The sequence below is a fragment of the Lontra canadensis genome, unplaced genomic scaffold, assembly GCF_010015895.1.
Source record: "Lontra canadensis isolate GAN:19392208 unplaced genomic scaffold, GSC_riverotter_1.0 scaffold7, whole genome shotgun sequence".
NCBI lineage: Eukaryota > Metazoa > Chordata > Mammalia > Carnivora > Mustelidae > Lontra > Lontra canadensis.
Genome location: NW_022631001.1, coordinates 13,756,271 through 13,781,399, shown reverse-complemented (window position 1 = coordinate 13,781,399; position 25,129 = coordinate 13,756,271). Strand labels below are relative to the sequence as shown.

Genomic DNA, 25,129 nt, shown 5'->3' with positions numbered 1-25,129 from the left:
TTATTTATTTGACGAGAGAGATCACAAGTAGGCAGAGCAGCAGGCTCCCTGCTGAGCAGAGAGCCCGATGCAGGACTTCATCCCAGGACCCTGAGATCATGACCTGGGCTGAAGAGAGAGGCTTAACCCACTGAGCCACCAAGGCACCCCCCCTTATTTATTTTAAGCAATGTTTTGGGTTTTTTTTTTAACATACATTAACCCAAAAGACCCCCCTCAGTGCTAATTTCATATGCTTAAGGAGGCCACCAAAGAAACCAGTTTTTTAAAAAGAGGAATAAAAAATTTAGCATAGGACGCTCGGGTGGCTCAGCTGGTTAAGCCATTGCCTTTAGCTCAGGTCATGATCCCAGGGTCCTGGGATGGGAGTTCCATATGGGTCTCCCCCTGCTTGGTGGGGAGTCTGCCTCTCCCTCTCCCTGCCACTTCCCCTGCTTGTACTCTGTCAAAAACAAAACAAAACAAAAACAAACAAAAAAAACTTTAACATAGTACTCTAAGTCTACAATGTATGTGGGATAGACCATCCAAGTGTCAAGTGTTGATGCTCAGAACACTTCAGAATGTAGCATGGACTGACCTCCTCTGTATCTGCAGGAGAGGAAAGAAGTGGGACTGACTATCTAAGAACAGGAAGAATTCAGATGGAGCTAACTAAACAAAGCCAACCCTAAGATACTCTGTTACTACCTAGCTGAAATTTAGCCACTTAGGTCATAGCTGAACACAAGCCAAGTTTGTTGAATTGTCTGTACTTTAATTTTAAAAATGTAAAATAAATCATTTTAGTTAATGGAATCATTACAAGCTGCTCTAAAATTTTAATCAATATATAAGTATCTTTTTCAAATCAGTCCAACCTACTGTCTCTTAAAATTATCTACATTGTTTATGCATTTGCCTCTTCACCAACAAATCTGTTAAAAATACATAAATCTTAAGAGCAGAAGTTTAATTCATAAAAATGCTCCACAAAAAAACAAATACTCTTTGAATACTCTCAGAATTCACTACTACTGATTTATATTTTCACGTGAAAAGGTCATTCTCTTTTTCCCCATTATCGAAATGTTTTAGCCTGCTATGTAAGCTAACAATATTAAAAAGAAGCCTGAAAACTTAAGGCTTCTCCTTGGTGTTCTGGTGTATTCTGCATTCCTACCACTAGATGGCAGACTGTGCAGCAAAACAATACCACTGTAGCAAGACTAGAGGAATTCAGGTTTGTCTCCTTAATTTTGAATCGGTTTAGGATTCTAGTACTTCAAAGTGGTGATTTCCAAACCTTGACACCCTAGTCCCATCCCAGATTCCAAAGAAGGATCTCAGAGGTGAGGTGAATCATATTTTAGTAAATACTATCTCAAAGGCAACTGTTATTTCTATTAATTTTTAATTTACCAGAATATATAAGATGGTAATTACTTAACAGAATAAAAATACATCACTTGATGTAAGAATAACAAAAGATTTATTTATAGGAAAACAAAATGAAACCATTACAGTGATCCAACATAAAAAAATAATATATCCACTGTATAAAACACTGTATAAAAACACAAAAAATAATATATCCACTGTATAAAACACTGTTTTTCGTCCCTTCTTTGAAGATTGGAAGTTTCAGAATTACCACCCCACCTGTAAACTATATAAATATCAAGTAATTTAAGAGTAAATGCCAAAATTAAAAATTCACTTTCTGTATTACAGTCTAAGAACTTACAAATACTTTATCAGCCCAGTTACAGAGATATAACAAGGATTCTTAAAAATAATCTAACACTGGATCAAAAATGCACAAAACGTAATTTCCTAAGCAAAATAAAAAGTCAACAAACTCATCATAAGTACACTGTACTTCTTACCCCCACCAAATGGTCCACAGGAGAAGAAAAAATGAAAAGGAGAAGAAAAAATGAAAAGAATTCCTTCCTTCCAACAAGACCAGAAACAGGAATCAAAGCTTAAGAAGCTCCTCAAATGCAGTTTAGAGTACCATATAGGAAAAAAAATTACCTGGGGTCTAAGGACTAATTCTGGAGAAAAGTATGTTATAAATAGGAGGTGATCAAGTGTCCTGGTTTTCCTGAAACATTTCTGGTGTACACCTGTTGTCCCAGTGTCCCATTCAGATAGCACATCCTTTCACTCTCAGAAGTGACCCAGTTCAGAATATAAATTCTCTGTCACCCTAGTTATAAGTGACCTAATAAAAGTCTACATGTAGCAAAGGAATTAATATACTATCACCATGTACTCCAGGCATATTTGCATTTTTCCTTCTGGGGTGCTATATTCAGGTTCTTCCTCAGCCTTCCTAAAACACAAACAAGCTTCCATTCTGTTCATTTTGTCCTCTCATCCCCCAACCCTTGGGCATTTTCCTAACATTAATAATCTGATTCTGTTTTTATTTTACCCTGAGAAAATCACATTTTCAATTAAAAACATCTAGACAAATGATTCTCAAATTTCTTCTCTAAAAATCAACCTAAGGTCTTCTGGGAAGTTGGAGATACTAGAAATTTTCACCTCTATATCCAAAAATATCAGGAATATAATAATCTCGACTATACCCTGAGTGTTCCTTTTCTGCTTTATTTTTGTTGTTGTTTTTTAAGATTTTATTTATTTGACAGACAGAGATCACAAGTAGGCAGAGAGGCAGGCAGAGAGAGAGGAGGAAGCAGGCTGCCCACAAAGCAGAGAGCCCGATGCAGAGCTCAATCCCAGGACCCCCGGACCACGACCCGAGCAGAAGGCAGAGGCTTTAACCCACTGAGCCACCCAGGCACCCCTTCCTTTTCTGTTTTAAGTAATCAAGATCTGTTCAAATAAATTCAGGTATCTTTTGTTTGCTCCTATCTTCCACAATGTGTGACATGATGCTATAAATATTTATAGATTTATAGGTGAAACAAAAGCCCATTTCTCCACTCAAAAGATCAGTTACAGGCAAAAAGTCCTTCTCATAGCTAAGTTATACTGTACAGTCCAGTCCAGGCATAAAATTTAAGTTAAGTAAGGAGGAACCCAAAGGATTTTCACGGCTTTTCTCAACAGTTTAAATTCTGCCTAGTCAGAGTGAATAATAAATTGTAGTTAGACTCTCTGCCACAGTCTACATCATCCAGAAAACACAAGTTCATGTCCCAGATGCAATTAGAGCAACAGAATCTTTGTGATCCATCTTCCTACAGGCGTTGCGAACCTTAGTATGAACAAGTAGAAATTCTGTACATTCTACAATATTCATCACATACTGTAATATGCCAAATAGTCTTAAGACTTAGAAAAAGGCAAGTGCAGACAAAGCTGCTGCCATCAGGAAGCTTAGATACTAGTGTGGAGAAACAATCAGTAAACAAATGACCAAATATATGTCAGATGGTGATAAGTACTAAGGATTTCTTAGCACTTAAGTAGGAAGGGACAAGTTTGGGGGGAGGTTGCTAATTATACATGATTATTAGGAGTCTTTAGATAAGGAGACTTAAAAATTACAGTAAAAATGGTAGTGCATCACAAGTGGCCTGGAGGCCTACAGAACTGACTGCCATGATCAACTACCATTTTCCAGAAAGTGGGTAAAGTAACGGAGGTATCCTATTAACACTACATCTGAAGGATGAAGGATGTCTGCTTCATCCTTGCCAAACCAAATTATTACTGAACACAATCTTCTCTTGTTGATTCTACGAAGTTTCAACGAATAGGATCCTATCCTATGAATAGGATAACGGAGGTATCCTATTAACTCTACATCTGAAGGATTTATTTATTTGTATACGTCACAATTAAAACAAAAGCAACCCTAAGTCACATGGGTGGCTCAGTGGGTTAAGCCTCTGCCTTCCACTTGGGTCATGATCTCAGGGTCCTGGGATCAAGGCCTGCATCTGGCTCTCTGCTCAGCAGTGGGCCTGCTTCCCTCTCTCTCTGCCTGCCTCTCTGCCTACTTGGACTCTTTCTCTCTCTGTCAAATAAAAAAAATATCTTTTTTAAAAAAAGCGACCCTGAATCAAAATTACACCAGCCATTTACTAGTAATACTTCACCAAGTCCCACACTTCTGGCAAGTAGGTATCAAAAGACCCCTCTAAACCCTTAACATACGAAGGCCATTTCTAAAAACTTTTTTTCAAACTGCTGTAATGACAAATACAGCCAGAAACAGATAAGCACAAAATAATAAGCTACCTATACGGCTTTCAGTTTTTAAATAATGCTCTATAAGTGGAAAATATAATTATTAATAAATCACCATAAGAAAAAGCATTTTTCTTAAAAAGTTTTAAACTTAAGCCTTTAAGGGGTGCCTGGGTGACTCAGTGGGTTAAGCCTCTGCCTTCGACTCAGGTCATGACCTCAGGGTCCTGGGACAGAGTACCACATCAGGCTCCTTGCTCGGCAGGGAGCCTGCTTCTCTCTCCTCCTCTGCCTGCTGCTCCCCCTGCTTGTGGACGCACTCTCTTTCTCTGACAAATAAATAAATAAAATCTTTAAAAAAAAAAAAAAAGAATTCAGTTGTATTCTCTTTAAAAAAAATTAATGTAAATTATGCCTCAATAATGTTAATTAAAGGAAAAAAAAACTCCCACTAGTTTGAATGTTTAATCTAAGCTTTTGCCATAAACAGTTTGCTAATCTAAATAAAACTTTTTCAGAACTATGTATGACTATAGGAAATTTGGTAAGTTTTATTTAAATTCCAAAATAAAGTTATTATTTGATTAAATCTATGTTTAAAGTCATCAACCTAATTATACTACAGCAAAAATTTAAAACTTAATATTTTGAGGATTATCTCTTCTATTAAATGCTGACATGATCACAACGTATTCTGCCCACTACGTGGTAAATTATGGATTTATTCTCCCTAAATACAGGTATAAAATTAAGTTAAGAATACAAGGTATTACTTAAAAATGTAAGTTAAGAATACAAGGTATTCTGACAAACAGACCTCTACTGCTAGGGAATATAGAAACAATCAATTTAACACTTAACGTATATTGTACATAATGCTTACAGTGGGTTTTTATTTAGTTCTTCTGCTTCTATGTACCAATGATAACAATACTAATAATAAAAAGCTGAGAAAAGTCTTAATTGATGCTTTCATGCAAGCAGCTATCAATTTCTAGGTAGAAAGATAATATCACATGTATTTTAAAAATCTATATATTCTAAATGTAGATGGGTATCTAAAAAGTCCCTTAAATTTCTGAGATACTGTATCTTCCCCTTGGTTTGTTATGAGAAGACAATATAAATCTTAAGTGGTCTAGTCAAGTAGCAAAGAAAAATTCAACTACCTTTCTCCCTTTTCTAGAGTATCAATCTTTCACCAATTTTCCTTTTGCTATGATGACAGAATCTCCCCAAGAGGCCTTCCACCCACCTAAAAAGCTACTACTTTGAAACCTACTATGTTTTAAGTATGAATTCTCCCTAAACTTGACAAATACTGGAGACCACTAACTAGACCTTTTTGTTGCACTGCTATATTGAATACCTTCCAGAATGATTAAGATTGACAGATGGGGAAAGGGGGTTTCTATTTTTGTTTTTTTCTATTTTTTAAAGTCCATTTCTCCCTGTAAGAGCTCTTTTCTGACTTACATTCATTAGTCTATCCTAAGTACTACTCATTTCCAATCTCTGCTTCAAAGAGTTCTGATGAAGATACTAATCTCACTATCACTAAAGTTCTGCTCTAGGCTCTCCCATTTCTTCGAATGGTGCCATCCATGTCCATTTTCATGTGCTAAGACTATATGATAACAGGATCAAGTGACATCAGAATGAGCAAAGGATCTAGAATCAAATTTCAGATTCACTATTTATGATTATAACTTCAAGGCATGTGAATTAGCCACTCATCCTTTTTAAAAATAGGAATAATTATCAAAATAGTAGAGGAACATACTTAGAATATTTTAAAAAGTTTAAAACAGTATTAGAAGTATTTGATCTTATTAGTTTTACTTGGTATCTTATTTTATTGATGAGTTCTCCCTCAACACTTTTCCAATACAATACAGTATTATGAAACCACCTCAAACTCAGTAACTTCTGTACAACCTTCCTTCAAAAGTTTATGAATAAACTCGGTTTCTTCAACTGGGAAGTATAACCGTGGTTACATGCATATGTGGCAAAATCTTTATACATGCAGATCTCTTTATACTTTACAAAGTTCTTTCATATCCTTAGTTTTCTGATTATTACAATAGCCTTGTGACAGACAAGGCAAGGGATGTTCTGTTACCTCCCTTGTAAAGATTTAAATACTTGCCTATCTAACGTAACACAATACAGTGGCTGTGCCAAAATTAGATTCTTTACAACAGTCATCTTTCCACCAAAGGGATAAAGATACACAATATTTCTCTCAATTCTCTCTCTGCATTCCAAGTAGTTTGGAGTCTTGTCCTCACCTTCTCTATTCTAAAATTCGTACATCTCTCTTCTTATCTCTCACAAATCTAACTCCCAGTACAGATTGTAACCCCTTCTTGTTTGGCATAGTATTTTCTCCTCATTAGCATCATCTTCATTCTGGCTACAATCAACTGAAGTTGACAAGGTACAAGGAAGGCATCACATCACTCAAACCAAGTTCACAAGGAACAGGTTTCAAGGGCTTTGGACATTTTCATCTCCAAGTGCCTCAGAAATTGTAAGCTTTAATTTATACACAAGCTTTAAAAAGCCAATAATGTTACAAAACCAAGTCGATTCACCAGATTTCAGGTGAGGAGGGCTAACCTGATTTACCATGAGAGGAACACATAAAGCATTTCAGTCATCTGACCCAGAGATGTAATCATTTCCAATACTTAAAAAAAAGGGGGTGGTCCTCGAAACCTACAGGTTGGTCACCAAGTTAGGAAAACACAACTGTGATGAAGAAACTCAAAGAAAAAAGCACTCCTAGGTTAAGTCTACAAGCCCAAAGTTAAGAAGCAGCTTAAAAGTTTTCCATCTCCTAATAAGAAATGGTTTTTACCCTGCACAGCACTTTCAACAGTTAGGGAATGTCTCAGCCTCCTGAGCAGCTCTATGAATAGCTCTCTAACTTAACTGTCAGTTGCAACTCTATAACTAATTCTTAATTCAGTAACTGTGATCGTTTTTTATTGTCACTCAGGTGTGTTGTGGGATGTTTCTGGGATGTGTGAAAAATTTGAAAATAATGCCTTGGTCCACTCTAAGTCACCAAATCAAAACATACTTTGCAAGAATATGAAGAACAAAAATAAATGAATGTTTATACTGTACCAAGTCTAAAAGTTTATACTGTATTAATACTTAACACAAATTCCAAACGTAACTAACACAAAATAGTCTGTCAAAACAAGTTACAAAAGCTAAAAGAAAACTAAAGGAAGAAATACTGCCGCTAAACCTAAATTTCTCAGTCGTTAAACAGCTAGTTTTACTTCTAAAAGTAAAATGGGCACAAGGATAAGATGGTCACCTCTTCCAGATCTGAAAAAGTGATCATATAAAAAACAAACTAGGTCTCTACTCCTGTTTCATATGAAAAGATCAAATGTCAACTATCCTAAAACACTCCTGAATATGCGATTTTTGAATACAACTTAACTGTAGAGCAACAGACTCAATTTTGTATTTACCCACAAGTATTCACACTGGCCTCATAAAATCAAAACTAGACCAAATCCCCCCATGACAGATCACCTGAAATAAAGCTAATAACCAAAATTAGCGAAATCGGTTTTGTTTGCTACTCACCTAAGATAAATGCTACACCTTTTCAAAATCCCACCCTTCTCTTACCAAAGATGCTATCTGCAGACAAACTCACCAGTTAGAAAAGGTACAAGCAACTACTAAAACAAGTTTCCTACATATAATTACAAATTGAATGCAACTAAAGATTATTCTAAACTACAACAATAAGTATCTAATTTCAAGCCACAAAGGTAAAAAGATGGCCAAAGAGAAAGCTCACACTGTATTTGACAAGTATTTAAAGTCAACTGAAAACTAGCTACATGTACAAGTACTGTGAGTAAAAAGATTGAGACCAAACATGAGTAAGCAGCTAATCAGAAGACCTGAAGCAAACTTCGCCTATTCCAGAGTTCTAGTTCAGTATATATACAGTATACATATACTTCAGAAACAAAGTCCTTCCAACAAGCAAATAAATTAAGAATCTTTGAAACAATTAATGCTAAGATTTCTGTGGATAACTTTCTAAGAAGTCAAGGGATAAAAATAAGGTTTGAGAAATAATTCACACATTCATCACTTAACGAAAAAATTTTAAGATGATGTTACCATACATCTGAGCATACAGTGTTAGTGATGCTCCATCAGATACGCACAACTGGCCTTCCATTAGGACCAACAGCTATCAAGACATTAGCCAGTGTGTATCTATCATTCAATCTACATCAAAAGTGACTACCATCTTCACCCTTTTTCAAGTATCAATTTACAATCCTGACACATTTTTGTTGGCAATTTCCTCCTAAAACAAAGTCACATTCAACAATGCAGCTCCTTCCTCCTAATGACAGTAAGATATGCAAGTTCAAATTGTTTTTCAGTAATGATACAGTGGAGGGGCGCCTGGGTGACTCAGTGGGTTGAGCCTCTGCCTTCAGCTCAGGGTCAAGCCCCACATCGGGCTCTCTTCTCAACAGGGAGCCTGCTTCCCTCTCTCTGTGCCTGCTTGTGATCTCTCTATCAAATAAATAAATACCATCTTAAAAAGAAATAATGACAGAGTGGTAGGTGGGACACTCCAATGGAAAATGAAGCAAAAACTCAAACAGAAACCGTCCATAATCTTAGTTTCCGAAGTACTAAGCCAAGAACCCAAAAGCTAGAAGGACACAAATATGTAACACCACAGAACAGCAAAGCAGGGAGGCAATTTAGAAAATAAGCAATTTAAGTGAGTAAGGGATTTTCTTAGGTCAAATGGAGCTGTGGCAGCTTCCCATGTATCAGTTCAGCGATTATTCCCCTTGAAGCATATTAATAATTTACTCTAAGTACAGGAAGTTGCTGTTTGCAAATGTAATTTTACATATTTATGAAATTCTACTTCTGAAAGAAAGACTTTCTCCCAACAATATCCTGTTCCCTAAAAGTCCTCTGTGAGGTAAGAGGTTCTTCAAACTGCCTGACTTCCACTTAAGATTCTTCATTGCATTTTAGTGTTAAATTTAGTCTCTATATCCTTTAACTAGCAGTGTCTCAATTTATGTGTATGTACAACACAGTTAATAAACTATATGTTCAATAGGTTTTGTAAGGATTATGTTATGGTTCAAGACACAAAGGATTCCTTAAATCTTATTAGCTATTATCCCCATAATGCAGATTATGTCCTAATTAAACTGATTTGATTAGATTTTGTATAACACCTAAGCCTGAAATCTCCTTAAACTTTCATAAAATCTCTATGTCCAGATCAAAATTAGGTATATATCATTTGTTTGGAAGACTTTTTCAATAATTCCTGCACAATCTTTGGACTCAGAAATCCCAAGAACCTCAGATATTGCCACTATTAATGCAGTCTATAATAATCAAGCTAATATAAAAAGCATGAAGCATCAAAATCTCATTTTCAGCTTCAAGATCAGCAAGACTCCTTGTTTTCCATAATTTAACACTAGAGAAAGAACATAAAGATACAGTATAATTTTGATAATCAGCTCTATGGTCCAACTTTAGCCACAGTGTCTAAAGCTACATGAAGGTGAGATACTATCTAAAGTTTATGATTTAAATCCATACTCTATCCACAATCCAGCTTCTTGTTCCCACTGTACTTCTCCTTACTCCCAAACCTATCCCTCCTGAAGCCCCAAAGGACCCCATTCACACTCTATGATTAAACAGACTCCTTCATTCCCAAACACACTTCCAGCCCTCCTACCTGCAAATGTTTGCTCATGCTGTTTCCTCCACTTCAAATGCCTACTGCTCCTGACTACCTATCATTTAAGGTCCAGTTCTCCCCCTCATCAAAAGCAGTATCTTTCTCTCCCGTGATTTTCAATGTCGTTTGATAAGAACTTTATCTCACACTGCCTGATAATACAACTATCTGTATATGTCCTATTCTCTACTAGACTGAGGACATGATCAGAAATGTCATTTTTGGATTTCTCAAACATCTCAACACAGTAACTCAGATACACAGTAAACACTCAATATGCAATTGCTAATGAGTTCATTAGTTTCCACAAGATTAATAAACTCTTATTTGGTAGAGATCCAGCTTAAAAAAAAAAAAAATCAATGAATGACTGGGCTGCCTGAGTGGCTCAGTTGGTTAAGCGTCTGCCTTTGGCTCAGGTCACGATGCCAGATTCCTGGACTCTCCTCCCACATCAAACTCCCTGCTCAGCATGGAGTCTGCTTCTCTCTTTCCCTCTCCTGTGTTCTCTCTCACTCTCTCTCTCAAATAAATAAATAAATCTTTTTTAAAAATCTATGAATGACTAATAATTAATGTATCATTTGCAGATTAATAGATATCAACAGTTAAATCACATAAATCAAACATGCCCCCAAGAATCTTACTGACTTTTAACTGGTTTATCAAAACTTTCATATCCATCCATCCAATGACCATCATCACATTTTGTTTAAGTTCATTCATAAATTTGGAATTCAAAAAAACTCAATTCCAGACAAAACCACAAAAGCCATGAGATCAGCGTAGTGGATTTTATTTAGCAACCCAAACCACTATGTGTAACAGTATTCAGAAGTCCAATTTCACATCACAAGCTTATCTAAACTCTTGCACAGGAGTGCCTGGGTAGCTCAGTGGGTTAAACCTCTGCCTTTGGCTCAGGTCATTATCTCAGGGTCCTGGGATCGAGCCCCGCATCGGGCTCTCTGCTCAGCAGTGAGCCTGCATCCTCCTCTCTCTCTGCCTCCTTGTGATGTCAAATAAATAAATAAAATCTTTAAAAAAAAAAAACACAAAAAAAAAAAAACCCTTGCACAAATGGTCAACAAGACTGCATTTCTTTCTTCCTATCCCTTTCAATAACCCTACCACCACAAATTATCTAGGAAAAGGAAAGAACACTTCCCCAATTCCACAGCACTGGCATCTAAAGCTAGGAAAGCAGTTTATTCATGAGGAGGAGGAAAAGGGACTCTAAAATGAGGATTTGGGAAGGAGGTATCAAGGTAACTCCTGCCCCTATAAGACCTTTAATGGCTCCCTCTCCAGCCTCATTTCCCTCTTTAACACTCTGCATTCCACCACACAGTACTACTGAAAGTTTTCCCCAAACACATCATAATGCTCTTTCTTGCCTCTACATCACTGCATGTGCCAACCTACTGAGAAGAAACTCCTCTGTCCATCTGGCAAACAACTATTCATCCTTAAAATCCCTGTCAGCTCCTCTATCAAGCTTGATTAACCTTCAAAATTACTTACTCCAGCCCCTGCTTTGAAATATTATATAAAAAGCATTATATATTTATCTTGACATATTAAAATTATTTATTACACATTTTCACTATTGGATCACATGCTCTTTGTGTCATTCAACTTTACATTCTTTTCTAGATTTTGATGACTTTCTCTCAGCACCCCACTAACTGCTTCTGACTAGTGTTTTTGTTGGTACTGCTCAGTATTAAACAGAACTCCACCTTTTGCACCAAACAAAATTTTGCTTCATTTTCTTACTCCTAGAGCAAGCAAAAGATTTTCATAGTTTCCTAGAGAATTTTAATAAAACAAAATTTAAAAATACATTTCTTCCCCGAGAAAAAAAAAAGTCATGCAAAATAATTAGCTCTTAGATCATTAGGTTTACAAACGAAGTAAGATTTACCTATATTTCATTTTTCAAAAGCAAATTAATTTGAATTTTCACAGACAGTTCACCATAGACTTCTAAAACCAGGAAAGAAAGGGCATAGCTTAAGTGGGTAGTAGGAAAAAACCAATTAAGGTCATTGCTTGGCTCATTCAACATAGCTTATTAAAGTCATATACTTCACTTCTGGGATCTTTATTTGCACTTTAAATGTTTTGCCAATGTTTAATAACAAAGCACACAATGCTTAGCAAACAAGGCATTATGGCATTCTGCTAGGAGATGTGGACTATCACAGATAACACTAAGTTTAAAATCAGGGACTGCCTTGGAATTCACTTTTAATAATCACATATAAGCAAATAATAATTATAAAAATAATGGAAAGAAAAGGAAAGAAGAAAACCCAAGATTTGACTAATTTGAACTCATCTATTTGAAGTTAAATATACCAATTATAGGTAGGTCCTGCAATGAGTAATATTTTACTGTGTTAAACTGCTTTAATTTTACATAATCTAACTCTGAAAGTTTATTTCCCAACTTCCATAACTCCTCACATCTTCAACCAATAAAGAATTTACTTCATCATGGAAACAGAAGTTTAAAGAACCACTACTCATAGCAAAGACTATTACTTCTACAGTAATCATCCTCTTCCTTTATTTAAAAAACCCTAACGCCTGTTTAAAAACATGTTAGAACCCTCCCCAATGAAAATTTAACTCCCCCTTTAAGTTTTTTTTATTATTTGTCAGAGAGAGAGTAAGAAAGTGCACAAGCAGGGGGAGCAGCAGGCAGAGGGAGAAGCAATCTTCCTGCTGAGCAAGGAGTCCGATGCGGAACTCAATCCCAGGACTCTGGGATCATGACCTAAGCTGAAGACAGACCCTTAACCAACTGAGCCACACAGGCGTCCCTCATTCCCCCTTTATTCATTCAGCATATTTTTACTGCATACATGCTATATGCTGTTTGTAGCACAGTAAAGACAACACTCAAGGGCTCTTTAAGAAAAGAATTGTAAATATAGAAGCTATAAATGACAACAACATAGTGTTTACAGGCAAGTACAAGATACTATGGAAACACACAATTTTGTGCAGACAAAAATAACTGCTTACTGATATGCAAATAAGTATTCTCTCTCCACATATTTAAAAGACTATATTGAGAATCTTTAAAAATCTTTCAAAAGAAGGGAAAAAATATCCTTAATTTCCCTTAATTAATTTTCCCTGCCTTCTCACACTATACATAAAAATTAACTCACATTTATTCAAACCTAAACATAAGAGCTAAAAACTATAAAGCTCTGTCAGGGTAGTTTACGTATAAATCTGAATAATTTTAGATTAGCCAGGTTTCTTAGCTATTATACCAAAAACACAATCAGGGAAAAAAAAGTTGCAACTTCAAAATTAAAAATGTTTGTACATCAAAGGGCAATAACAAAAACGGTAGAAAAGCAAACCACAGGATGGGAAAAAAGACTTTCCAAATCATATGAACATCAAGCATCTGGAAAATGTAAAGAACTCCTCTAGTATTCAAATATATGAAGAATCAAATTTAAAAATGAGCAAAGGAGGGTCACCTGAGTGGCTCAGTGGTTTATAAAGCCTGTGCCTTCAGCTCGGGTCATGATCCCAGGATTCTGGGATCGAGCCCCATGTTGGGCTCTCTGCTCCGTGGGGAGCCTGCTTCCTCCTCTCTCTCTGCCTGCCTCTCTGCCTGCTTGTGATCTCTGTCAAATAAATAAATAAAATCTTTAAAAAAAAAATGATCAACAGATCTGAACATTTTTTTCGAAGACATACCAAGGTCAATAAGCACATAAAAAGATGCTCAGCATCATTAGTCCTTAGAGAAATGCAAACCAAAATCACGTATCACTTAACACTGATTTACAGAATGGGTACAATATAATTTTTTTTAGTTTTTAAAAACCTGAAAATAGTTAAGTGTTGGAAAAATGTTAAAAAAAAAAAAAAAAAAAAGGAAAGAAAGTTTCATACACTGCTGTTGGGATGTAAAATGGTACAGTGGCTATGGAAAAAAGTCCAGTCAGTTCTCAAACAGTTTAATATAATTAACTGTATGACCTAGCAATTCTTCTCCTAGGTATACACCCAAGAGAACTAAAAACACATGTTCACACCAACACTTGTACAGGAATGTTCATAGCAGTATTATTCTTAATGGGTTTTAAAAGGTAACCAACCCCAATGTCCATCAATGGATGAATGGATAAACAGAATGTGACATATCCACACAAGGGAATATTACTAGGTTACGGAAAAAAATGAAGTACTGTTATATGCTACAACATAAATAAACCCTGAAAACCTTGAAAGCTAAGGGAAAGATGTCAGTCATAAAAGGCCACATGTGCATGATTCCATTAACATGAAATGCCCAAAAGAGGAAAATCCATAGACAGAAGGTAGAAGAATGATTGCCAAAGATGAGGGTAGGGGAAAAAAAAATGGAAGTGATTGCTAACAGACATGTGATTTCTCTTGAGGGCAATGGAAAATGTTCTGGAATTAGTGGTGACGGCTGCATACAACACTGAATATACTAAAAACCACTTAACTGTATACTTTAAAATGGTGAGTTTTATGTTGTATGAATACCTCTCACTGTAAAAGTTGCAAAAAAAAAATTCACTTTGTCTTATAACCCCCTTTCTTACATTAGATTTGGATTAAACAATATTTCAAAATTTTCAGTATCCTGCATGAATCAGATTTCTGCAAACTGTTTCAAGTACATCAAAAAGGTCTGCTGGGGCACCTGGGTGGCTCAATCAGTCAGGCATCTGACTCTTGGTTCCGGCTCAGGTCATGATCTCAGGGTTGTGGGATGCCTGGAATCTGTTTGAGATTCTTACCCCTCCCTCTCACTCTGCTCCTCCCCCTGTCCACATGCATGCGCATAAGTGCCTGCTCTCTAAAATAAATAAATAAATAAATAAATAAATAAATAAATAAAATCTTTTTTTTTTTTTAAAGATCTTATTTATTTATTTGACACAGAGAGATCACAAGTAGATGGAGAGGCAGGCAGAGAGAGAGAAAGAGAGGGAAGCAGGCTCCCTGCTGAGCAGAGAACCTGATGCGGGACTCGATCCCAGGACCCTGAGATCATGACCTGAGCCGAAGGCAGCGGCTTAACCCACTGAGCCACCCAGGCGCCCCTCTCTTTTTTTTTTTAAAGGGGGTCTGCCAGCCCTGTGTGAATGATGTAAATACCATCCTGCTGCTCAGTTTTTGGCATATACTTGAATTACAATAAGATTTTCACATATTAGATGTATTTAAAATACAGTGCATTCATATTTCTTAGGCATCCACAAGATAAATGATTATTACAACACATAAAATTTTTAACATTACATACATATACCACAACCCTTGTTCAGATCTTAGAGTCTTATGAAGAGATCTATAACCACTAGAAACACATACATTAAGTATAAATATGAAGTCACTTGTACAGTATGCTTACAATCTTTAGTGAGAGAAGAAATTTGGTAAGTAATGCTAGCTGCTTCAACCACCACTTGGAAGAAGTGTCCCTTGAGTAAAATCAGAGCCCCGTGGATGCTTTCGAGTAGTAAGTTTATGACTACAAATATCAGCACCACTTTGGAAATTACTGCCAGAATTCCAAGTGTTCAGAGAAAACTTTCAGCAATCCCCACTTGCCCCTAGAATCAACTTATAGCTGAGATGGTGGTCCTACTATCATACCATCACTACTCCTCTCCAACGCTTGCCTCGTATCTCATAAAGATTCATTCTAAAACAATCATTACTTTCCTTTTGCATTTTGACACTATTAAGTGTACTTTATCCTTCCTGACATCTAAAATGAGTTTGCCATACAGTTAGTACTCTGAAGACCCCTTGCACGCAGACTACAATACAATACCTCCTGGAGTTGTAGGAGGAAGAAACTCTGATAAACATTTCAAATCTATTGCTGGTCCCCTGCTTAATTCTTAAATTTCTACTTTCAAGAACAGATTCTGAAAAACATGTCTCAATACAGTTTTACTGCAACCCCCATCTTTTTTTCTGAGACAATATTTTGATATCATCTACTATTTCAACAAAACTAACTCTCTTAACGCCTCCTGGGTTCCATGAAACACAGCAATCTTTTATATTTTTAATCAGTGCTACCAACTTTTAATTTTGAAATCAGGTAATTACCATTCACTGCAACTAAGAAAATCACCATAAAAATATTATTGAATGTTTATACCAACAGATCTCTACACTGTGTCTCAAAGTTGTTCATGGAATAGTCTGACCTGTGAAGAGAGATTATGTGTAATCATCCAATATTTACTGAGCACCCACATGGTCACTGATTTAAGTACTTCAAGAAGAGATACAGAACAGTACAGTTCCTATTCTACAGAGAAAACACAGATGAACCCAAAACATATACAAAAGCATGATACCAACTATAGTTTAAACAAAATTATACAAGACCAGTGCTCTAAACCCTGAGCTATGGAGCCAATTTAAACAAAATTATAAACTTTAAATGGTGATAAAAGGTTGGAATGACAGGACCAGGGGGAATTATTCAATAATGCCTTTAGAAAAAGAGGCTACTTTAACTATGAGTGTTAAGGAACACAAGTTAGTTTTTAAAACGTTTAAAAGGAGGGAGGTATCTATTTTGACAGAGAAGAAACTATTTTGTGTCCAAAGAATGGTATATGCAAAGGCTAATAGTCTGGGGGTCAAGAACTTACTTTAGCACAATTGGTAACTAAAGTGCACAGCTGAAAAGGAATAGCTTAGATGTTTCTAAAAAATAAAAAAAAAAATTTAAAAAGGTGAGGAAAAATGGATCAGGAGTCCCGATTAATGATGGACTTTATTAACACCTTTTAGGAAAAGAATTAGTAGACTCTTTTTGCCCCCAGCAGTCTCCTTTCCAAGTCACACTGCACTTTCCTCCCAATCTACTTAACAGTGTGACATAAAGGATTAATGCCCCATCTTTTGCTCAAAGTCCTCCTAAGGATGGGTCACTATTACCTGCCAAATTACTCAGAGTTTAAAGGACCTCTTAAATCTACTTCTGCTCTGAGTATCCTTTTTTCCTAACATACACTCTTCCCTAGGGTTACATTTACTAGTCTCAGAACCTTTCCAATCTTAAAAATTAAGGACCCTGGTAAAATTTTGTTTATGTGGATTTTCTCTATCGGTATTTACTGTGTTCGGGATTAAAACTGAAAACTGAAAAATCATCTCTTAATCCTTTTTAAAATAATCTCATTCCATGTTAACAATTTTTTTATATTTTATTTTATTTTTTTATTAACATATATTATTTGCTTCAGGGGTACAGGTCTGTGAATCACCAGGCTTTCAACACAATTCACAGCACTCACCATAGTACATTCCCTCCCCAATGTCCATAATCCAGCCAACCTATTCCTCCCCACCCACATGTTAACAATTTTCATGAAAAGTAACTATATTTTTCAAAACTAAAATTTAGAACAGCGGTATGGTTTCACCTTTTTGCAAAACTTTTTACTATCTGGCTTAATTGAAAACTGCTGGATTATCGTATCTGCTACTACATTCAATCTTGTTGCAATATCAGGCCCTAGAAAACTCCACTGTACACCCATGGAAGAACCAAAAATGAAAAAAGTCAAATAATGTCTTAGTATATGAATACAGTTTTGACCTCACAAATAAGCTGAAAGGGGGGCGTCTGGGTGGCTCAGTGGGTTAAAGCCTCTGCCTTCAGCTCAGCTCATGCTCTCAGGGTCCTGGGATCAAGCCCCTCATTGGGCTCCAGACTCACTGGGGAACCTGCTTCCCTTCCTCTCTCTCTGCCTGCCTCTCTGCCTACTTGTAATCTCTGTCAAATAAATAAATAAAATCCTTTAATAAAAATAAAAAATAAACAAAAATAAAAAATAAGCTGAAAGGGTCTTTGGAACTCCCATAAGTGCCAGGATCTCATTTCAAGAACTACTGCCATGAATAAATGAACATGGTTTATTCATTCTCTGGAACAGAAAAGCATTACTAAAACATCACACTGAGATGAAAACACAAACCTGATGCTAGACCACCTGAACTCAAATCCTAGTTCTCCTCCTTCTGATTATGACCTTGAACAAATTACTCAACTTCTCAGCACCTTAGCTGCTTCTTCAGTAAAACAGTGATAATAATAAAAACCTTGCTCACAAAGTTGTTGAAAGGAATAAAGTTAATAAAAGTATTTATTTAGTACAGTGAGTGCCCAACACAAAATAAACACAAATAAATATTAGTTAAATAAATATAAAATCAATCAATGCATAAATACAAGGATTTTGTACTGCCACTACATTCTAGTATAACTTGAAAAATCCTTAATACTGTATTCCCATAATCTGGCAAATTACAACTCTAAACATGTTAATACAAAAATTCAAGTTAATCAGAATTCCCTTCTAAAGAATTATCATTCGTAAAATCTGACTACCCAGAAATGTTTCTCCATTAAAAGAACCATATACACAATGAACATATAAGATCAAATCTTATATGTCAAATCCAAAATCCAAAAATTTCAATTCTCTAGAGAAATGTATAAAACAGTTTAACGGGGAACACATGGAGACAGAACACAAAGTAACGGAAATGCCACTTCAGCCACCAAAAGAACAGGAAGAGCAAATACTAAGGCTGTACTTTGAAAACCTAACCCTATTTCTTCTTGGTAGGGCTCTAACCTCTTGCCAAGAAGCCTTTAAGTTTATTTTTCTCACATCTTTGATTTGAAAGGGGAAATCTTGAAACTAAGCATTTTGGAAATAAAGGAAACAGAAGAGAAGCTCTTTCTATGCATTATGGTAAACGTTTACATCAAATATTCTAAATGGTAATCAGGGTCAAAAGAAATAATTTTATTTAAAATAATGCAATTCTGGCAATTAATTAGAAAAGATTACTTTTTAACTATTAATGTACTTTTAAAACATCTGATTAAATAGTTCATAGGAGTGTTTCACAAATCAAATGGGGGGTGAGAGGGAAGCCTAGTTACCTCTTATGAAGGGTTGGTTATTCCTCATCTGCCACTCTAAATTTTAAAACACCTTTAAAAATTATTCAGATACATATACACTAAACATGAAAAGCCTTCCTATAAGGATTAAAAAATAGATGACTGGAATCTAATATTTTTAAAAATAACAAATCCACTAGTGAAGCCTAAGTATTTTTTGCAGATATTTTAGAATTTATTTGCTAATTACAAATAATGCAGCTACCAAACTGGTTATATATCAAGTTCTCTTCTGAGTTTCTCTTTTAAAGTACATACAATTCAGAAACATAACTGTATGTACCAAGGAGGAAAAAAATTACATTTGCGTAGTTCTGCTACATACCTCAGGCATTTGACCTATTTGACTCCATTACCATTTTCTGTATTTCAGAACTATTAAAGACTAAATAGTAAGGGACAGAATCGGTTAAATAATGAAAAGGGAAAATATAAATCATATGGTTAATTCTTATGAGAAAAAAGAATAATAAGTCCACATGTTAACCACGAAACAACTGCTTCCTTAAAACAGGATCTATTTGGAAAGCCTCAGTTACTTTATTTCTAAACATGACACATCTTGGGGCAGATTTCCCACTTAATCTCTTCCTCACATCCACCTTCTGGCAAATCAGATCCCAGTTAGATACCTTCTCAACAATATGCCAACTAAGCACCCGATGGAAGTCATACATCAATACATTTGATTAAAAAGGTAATTAATTCAGGTACTTTTTGATATTTTACATACATTTTCAATGGTTATACAAACCACTAACCCAAATGCAAATTCCACCTTCTACATATTCAATATATTCACAAATTCTTAACTTTCAAAAGAATTGTTTCCACAATTAAATTTAAGCAGGGTATAGATCCAGCACACAACACAAATATCCCACATTATATCTACTACAGAGATACACTAATAATGGATGCTTCTTAATAAGAACACGATCTTGATTTGTTCCCAAGATATAAAGCACATGATGGATTGAATGAAGCGTCACTGGAAATTAAGTGGGAAAAAATACAGATTAAAAAAAGTGAAGCCATTATTACCATTAACATAAATACTGTATTTCAGTGCAACATGTTAGAATGTAAATGCCCAAGGACAGGAAATTAAACAAATATATAAAAAAATTAAGTATTCCTATCAAAAAAACAAAGTAAGACTAAAGGTTATGAAGTCAGATAATAATGGTTTTTAAATTAAGAATTTATAAATTTAAAAAATTGTGTTTTGGGGTACCTGGGTAGCTCAGTCAGTCAAGCATCCAGATTCTTGATTTCTGCTCTGGTCATCGTATCAGAGTCGTGGGATCAAGCCCCGTGTTGGGCTATGTGCTGGCTGTGGAAGTTGCTTAAGATTCTCTCTCTCCCTCTCCCTCTGCCCTTCCCCTAACCCTCTCTTCAAAAATAAATAAAAAATAAAAATTATGTTTTGTTTATATTTGAATAATTATGGATGTTTGAAGCATTCTATAGCCTCTTTAAATGGAGTTAGAAACTACTACCTAAGCATATGGCTTGCCTCTCCCGTAGCCATAAGAGAGGATTAAATTAGGTAACAGTTAATAAGTGCCTGGCAAACTGAAGTCCTTCCAATTTAAGGGTTGCTATTCTTCTACCTTGATTACGACAATTAGAGACCCAAAACTAAATGCAAATCGTGTTCATTTTAACATTTATGTTTCAAGTTGGACAACTCTTCACACTAGGGACCCTAGTTAACACTATTACCTACAGACACCCATAAGCAAAGCAAAAAATCTTTCTAAAACGAATAATATGTAGTACGAATTAAGCCCTAAGTCGTAGATAATAATAATCACTTCCTAATATGGAAACACCTTGCGGAGTACACAGAAACCACCTCGACAGTCTAATGGCCCATGGGGGGAAAAAACACAGTCCTGGGCATATTTCTGTTATACACTAACAGTTAAAAAATGAAATTGCAAGGCACTTGGGTGGCTCAGTGGGTTAAGCCTCTTCCTTCGGCTCAGGTCATGATCTCAGGGTCCTCGGATCAAGCCCCACATTGGGCTCTCTGCTCAGCAGGGAGCCTGCTTCCTCCCCCTCTCTCTCCACCTGCCTCTCTGCCTACTTTCGATCCCCCTCTCTCTCTCTCTCTCTCTGGGTCAAATAAATAAATAAAATCTTAAAAAAAAAAAAAAAAAAGAAATTGCTTTCACTAAGTTCAACTGATGAGGCAACAGTCATTCAAGATATTAAAACATGCAACTGATCTAAGCCCTCACTAGAAAGAAAAATTCCTAGAAGAGAAAAAACTATCTCTACATTAAAGCCTGAAGTTCATGGTGTCAAGACACAGAACTGTCTGTGAAAGCCTTTTTAATTTTCTGGAAGCGTGTTAAAGTGTGTGGGTAGGAAGGTGTTTAGAAAAACCACTGACTGGCCAGTCTTCACTTAATATAAATTTATGTCATTATTAAAAAGTTGTTACAAGGGCATTTAAAACTATATAGGGAAAAGAGTATTTTAAAACCTTACTTTAAAGAACTAGATAAGAGTAGTAGCAACTTATATGGATTTAAAGAAAAAAAATTACACATTACCAAGAATATTCAAGTTCTAAAGTCGGAGCTTACAGCAGTGGTAGAAAAGAGCTACAAATGTTGAGTTTACTCTCCAAACCTAATCCCATTTGGCATCTGCAGTAGCTGCTATTACAAGAGAAAAAGGGTAACACTAATAAAACACAAACATCACCCTCCTAACTCTAACCTATTTTCTACCCTTCTTCGCAAAGTGTTAAAAGTACTGCTACATTTGAAATTATGCAAAACTTTTGAAAGCTATACATATTTTTGTTATAACTTATCACTTTGAAGTGAGTTAGAGGAAAACAGTTTTTACAGTAAGAAGTAGTTTTTTCACCTACCCCCCCATCACAAAAAAGAAAAATAAAAAACAACAAGAATTAACAGTGTTAGGTCAAACCGTAAGACTGGCTATAGCAAACCAAGCAGTCACTTGAAGGGAAGTAGAGAACAAAACTGTCTACTCCAAATATCAGATAATCAAAAAAAATCACGTATGGTTTCACAATTCATTTTAAAGAATTTTCCATATATAAAAAAGTGTCACCATTTAAATATATTCTACATTTTCTAAACAGGCAAGGACTGAGAGTTAAAAGCAGCCTGCACGACCAGTGCATTAGAGGAGAACCAAGCAGTAATGACTTTTTTTTTTAACTTTTCCACAGCGAAGGAACCAGTCACAATGAATAATGGGTTTGTCTGTATCAATAATTTGTTCTAACAGCACTTCATGAGCAAACTATCTTGGAAGAATTCACATTTTGTACATTTTTCTTTAAAGTGCAGACCTTACAGCCAAAGCCCAAAAGAGAAATCAAAACAGGACTCACTGTCCGTGAATTCCCTTTCAGGCCTTGCTCACTCTTGCTCCAAACAGTAAAGCAAAGTTACTTTCATGAGAATAATTCAGTCAGGCTAATGTGTCCAGCTGCCATTTTAAAAAGGAACTTATTATTGTGCCTATTTCCCTAGGTTTTTTTTCCCTGAAAAGTTTTAGGTCACTCCACTGAGTCAAACCTTGAGTAATCCACTGAGCTTTGTACCTCCAGGTAAAGGAAAGAAAAATGAGGATATTACAAGTGGCTTCCAGGTCTGGAAAAAGTTGGGAGGAGTTAAGCTATGGTAATTGTATGTAAGTTAGTGAATGGAGTAATATTACACCGGATAAGAGAAGCTGGTCCCCCGAGATAACCAGCTTAAATTAAAAAGGAGTCCAAACTCAAGCATCAATCACCTTTTTACCATTTTTAAAGAGATGCAGGTTATTTGTAGGTTTGATACTAATCCATTTTTTATCCCAATAATCTACACTTTCATACTCAACCTTCTAAATTCAAACCGCCAGGGTTAACAGTTCCAGGAAATGATACCACCGTCAGCCAATCCTTTTCCAGACCCCATTAGAAAAAGAAACACGGGGGAGAGGGGGGCTGACATTCATAACTTATCTAAAAAGCATGAAAATAGAATGATTAAATTCCACCAAAGGCAATTAAAAATCCCAACTTCCCATAAAGCGTTCCCTACACCAAACGGAGTACCTTTACTTTCATTCTCCCAAAGTAAGTAATCTGGGCTAAGAGTCGGATAATGAGTCTGATGTGTCTGACACAAATGAGACGAAGGAACCTAACTGAAGCTACAGAGGCAAAGAAATGTAACCTAAAGGGGAGAGGAAAGCTGGAAGAGAAACCCGAGAAGGGAACGGACAGAAGAGACTGACTAGTGGAGCAAAGGAGTGGGAATCACTTCAAGGGAGAGAGCCTCCAGGACTGCGGAGAAACAGGGATCTAGGTCCACGGAACCGGGCGTTTACGGAACCCGAAGGCTAATGGGGAAACAATGGGGGCGGTGAGACCGGGAGCAAACCGAGAGACGCTCAGGAGAGGGCGACTAGGCAGCACGGGACGGGGGTGGGGGGCGTATGAAAGAGCAGAAGGCTGCAGTAGACAGAGGCGGTAGGGAGGTGAAAAGCTACGTGGAGAGGCAAGTTGGTCGAGTGTGATGGGGTTTCGTGGCGCACCGGGCAGGAAAGCGAGGGTCTTCTAGGTACCCGGGGGTGGGGGAGTGGCTTATCAGGGATTTTTAGACAGGGAACGGAAGCCGTGAAGGCAGGTGTGATGGAAGCAAAAAGCACACACCTCGGAGCAGCACAGGACCCGCCGTGCCAGACAAGACGACGGGAAGGAAGAGGCAGCTGAAGGGGTAAGAAAAGAGGAGGGAAGAACGCGGGTCGCGGGGACAGAGGCCGTGGTCGGCTTCACTCACAGTCCAGGTGTTTTTTCTTGGGCCCCATGATCTCGTGGGTCGTGGCCTTGCATACTGTCTTGGATACCGCGGAGCCGGTGACACTGTGCTGAGCGGCGGTGATTCGGTCCGTCAAGCTCTGGCCGGACATCTCTGCGGCGCCTCCGCCACCCCTCCCGCTCGGCAGCCGGCGGGGACTGGGACCCCCAAGCGCCGGAGGACCCCCACCCCCCACCGCACCCCCTACCCCCACCGGCTCCTTCTCCGCCTGCCGGCCTGGGGCGGGGCTCAGGGCCGCGCGCTGCCACCCAGCCGGGAAAGAACCGGCTCGTGTCACCCGCCGGGTCAGGCACGGAGTCGGGCACTCCCCTGCCCCCGCCTCAGCTCAGCCCACCCCTTCCCTGGTCAGCTGGAGCCGGGCAGGGCAAGAGGGACAGGCAGCTGCAGGAAAATGGCGGCGCCAGGCTCCTCCTCGGAGCTTTCCGGGCTGTCCCGGGTCACGTGACTCGGGCGCCGCCCCTCCGTCTCCTTCTCCCGCCCCTTTTCCCTTCCCTTTCCTCTTCGACGCCCGCCCTCCCTCGCTCCGCGAGGGAAGAGCGGGGCGGCGCCCGCGCGTTGCGTGATGGAACCCGCCCGGCGGGCGCAACAGGAGGCCCGCCCGGGGGCAGTGCGCGGCGGGCCGCGTCACGTGACGCTCCCTGCCAACAGGTCGCCCGAGGCTGGACGCGGGGGTCACAGAGGGGAGGTGGGGCGGGGGAGGGGCGGCTAGTCCCGCGCGCCGGGGGCGAGCTAGTGAGTGGCGCCTGTTTTACCTCTCTCCCACCTCAAGGGTCTTCTGTTGCCTGTGGTTGAAACCAACGGCTTGACAAAGAGGAGGTGCGGCCACCTTCACGGCTTGGTGTGGGGAGGGGGCTGTCAGGGCTCCGGCTCTCCGAACTTCAGTGGCTGAGTCAAGATTGTGTTGGGGGATTCCCGCCCCCCACCCCCCAAAGCCATCCTCCTGGTTTTAAGGAAAAAGAAAACGCTTCAGTTGGTCCATTTTCTGAGCCTGGCCAGCAGGCCTCTCCCTACTGTGAAACTGTTGAAGCTCTCTCTACTTAGTTACCCCGGGAGGGTTGGGTTTGGTTTTTGTTGGTTTTGTTTTGTTTTGTTTTTCCCATTTTCTTGAAAGGCTTGGAAATGTCACCTGTTTTTGTTTATCTCTCCTCTGAAAACTCAGACGCGCTACTGCTGGACTAAATTTAGATACTAACCGTCCTGTATTCTTTCTCTAGGGTGTCAAATAGGACAGGAAACACATAACTTCACTGGAATTTGAAAAGGGAAGTAGTAGGATGATGTCAACAGAGATTAGCTTGACCCTACAAGGCT

At 37.8% G+C, this 25,129-nt stretch overlaps 1 protein-coding gene and 1 long non-coding RNA gene across 19 annotated transcripts in view; one reads left to right on the top strand and one right to left on the bottom strand.

The window, feature by feature from the left end:
* PICALM (phosphatidylinositol binding clathrin assembly protein) overlaps nt 1-24,332 on the bottom strand; it is a 109,225-nt gene extending 84,893 nt beyond the window's left edge. For 3 of the 16 annotated variants that reach the window (XM_032852874.1, XM_032852870.1, XM_032852872.1), the window contains exon 1: nt 23,780-24,329. In XM_032852874.1, coding sequence (XP_032708765.1) covers nt 23,780-23,909 — 130 coding nt within the window. In that variant the 5' untranslated portion in view covers nt 23,910-24,329. Of the gene's footprint in view, nt 1-23,779 lie in introns of all 16 variants that reach the window. The other 13 variants (XM_032852877.1, XM_032852879.1, XM_032852881.1 and 10 more) reach the window with 7 other exon arrangements.
* LOC116864987 overlaps nt 22,961-25,129 on the top strand; it is a 60,458-nt gene continuing 58,289 nt past the window's right edge. Inside the window, exon 1 of one of the 3 annotated variants that reach the window (XR_004382113.1) lies at nt 22,961-23,716. This is a non-coding gene — a long non-coding RNA (uncharacterized LOC116864987). Of the gene's footprint in view, nt 23,717-24,418; nt 24,551-25,129 lie in introns of those variants that run through there. The other 2 variants (XR_004382112.1, XR_004382114.1) reach the window with 2 other exon arrangements.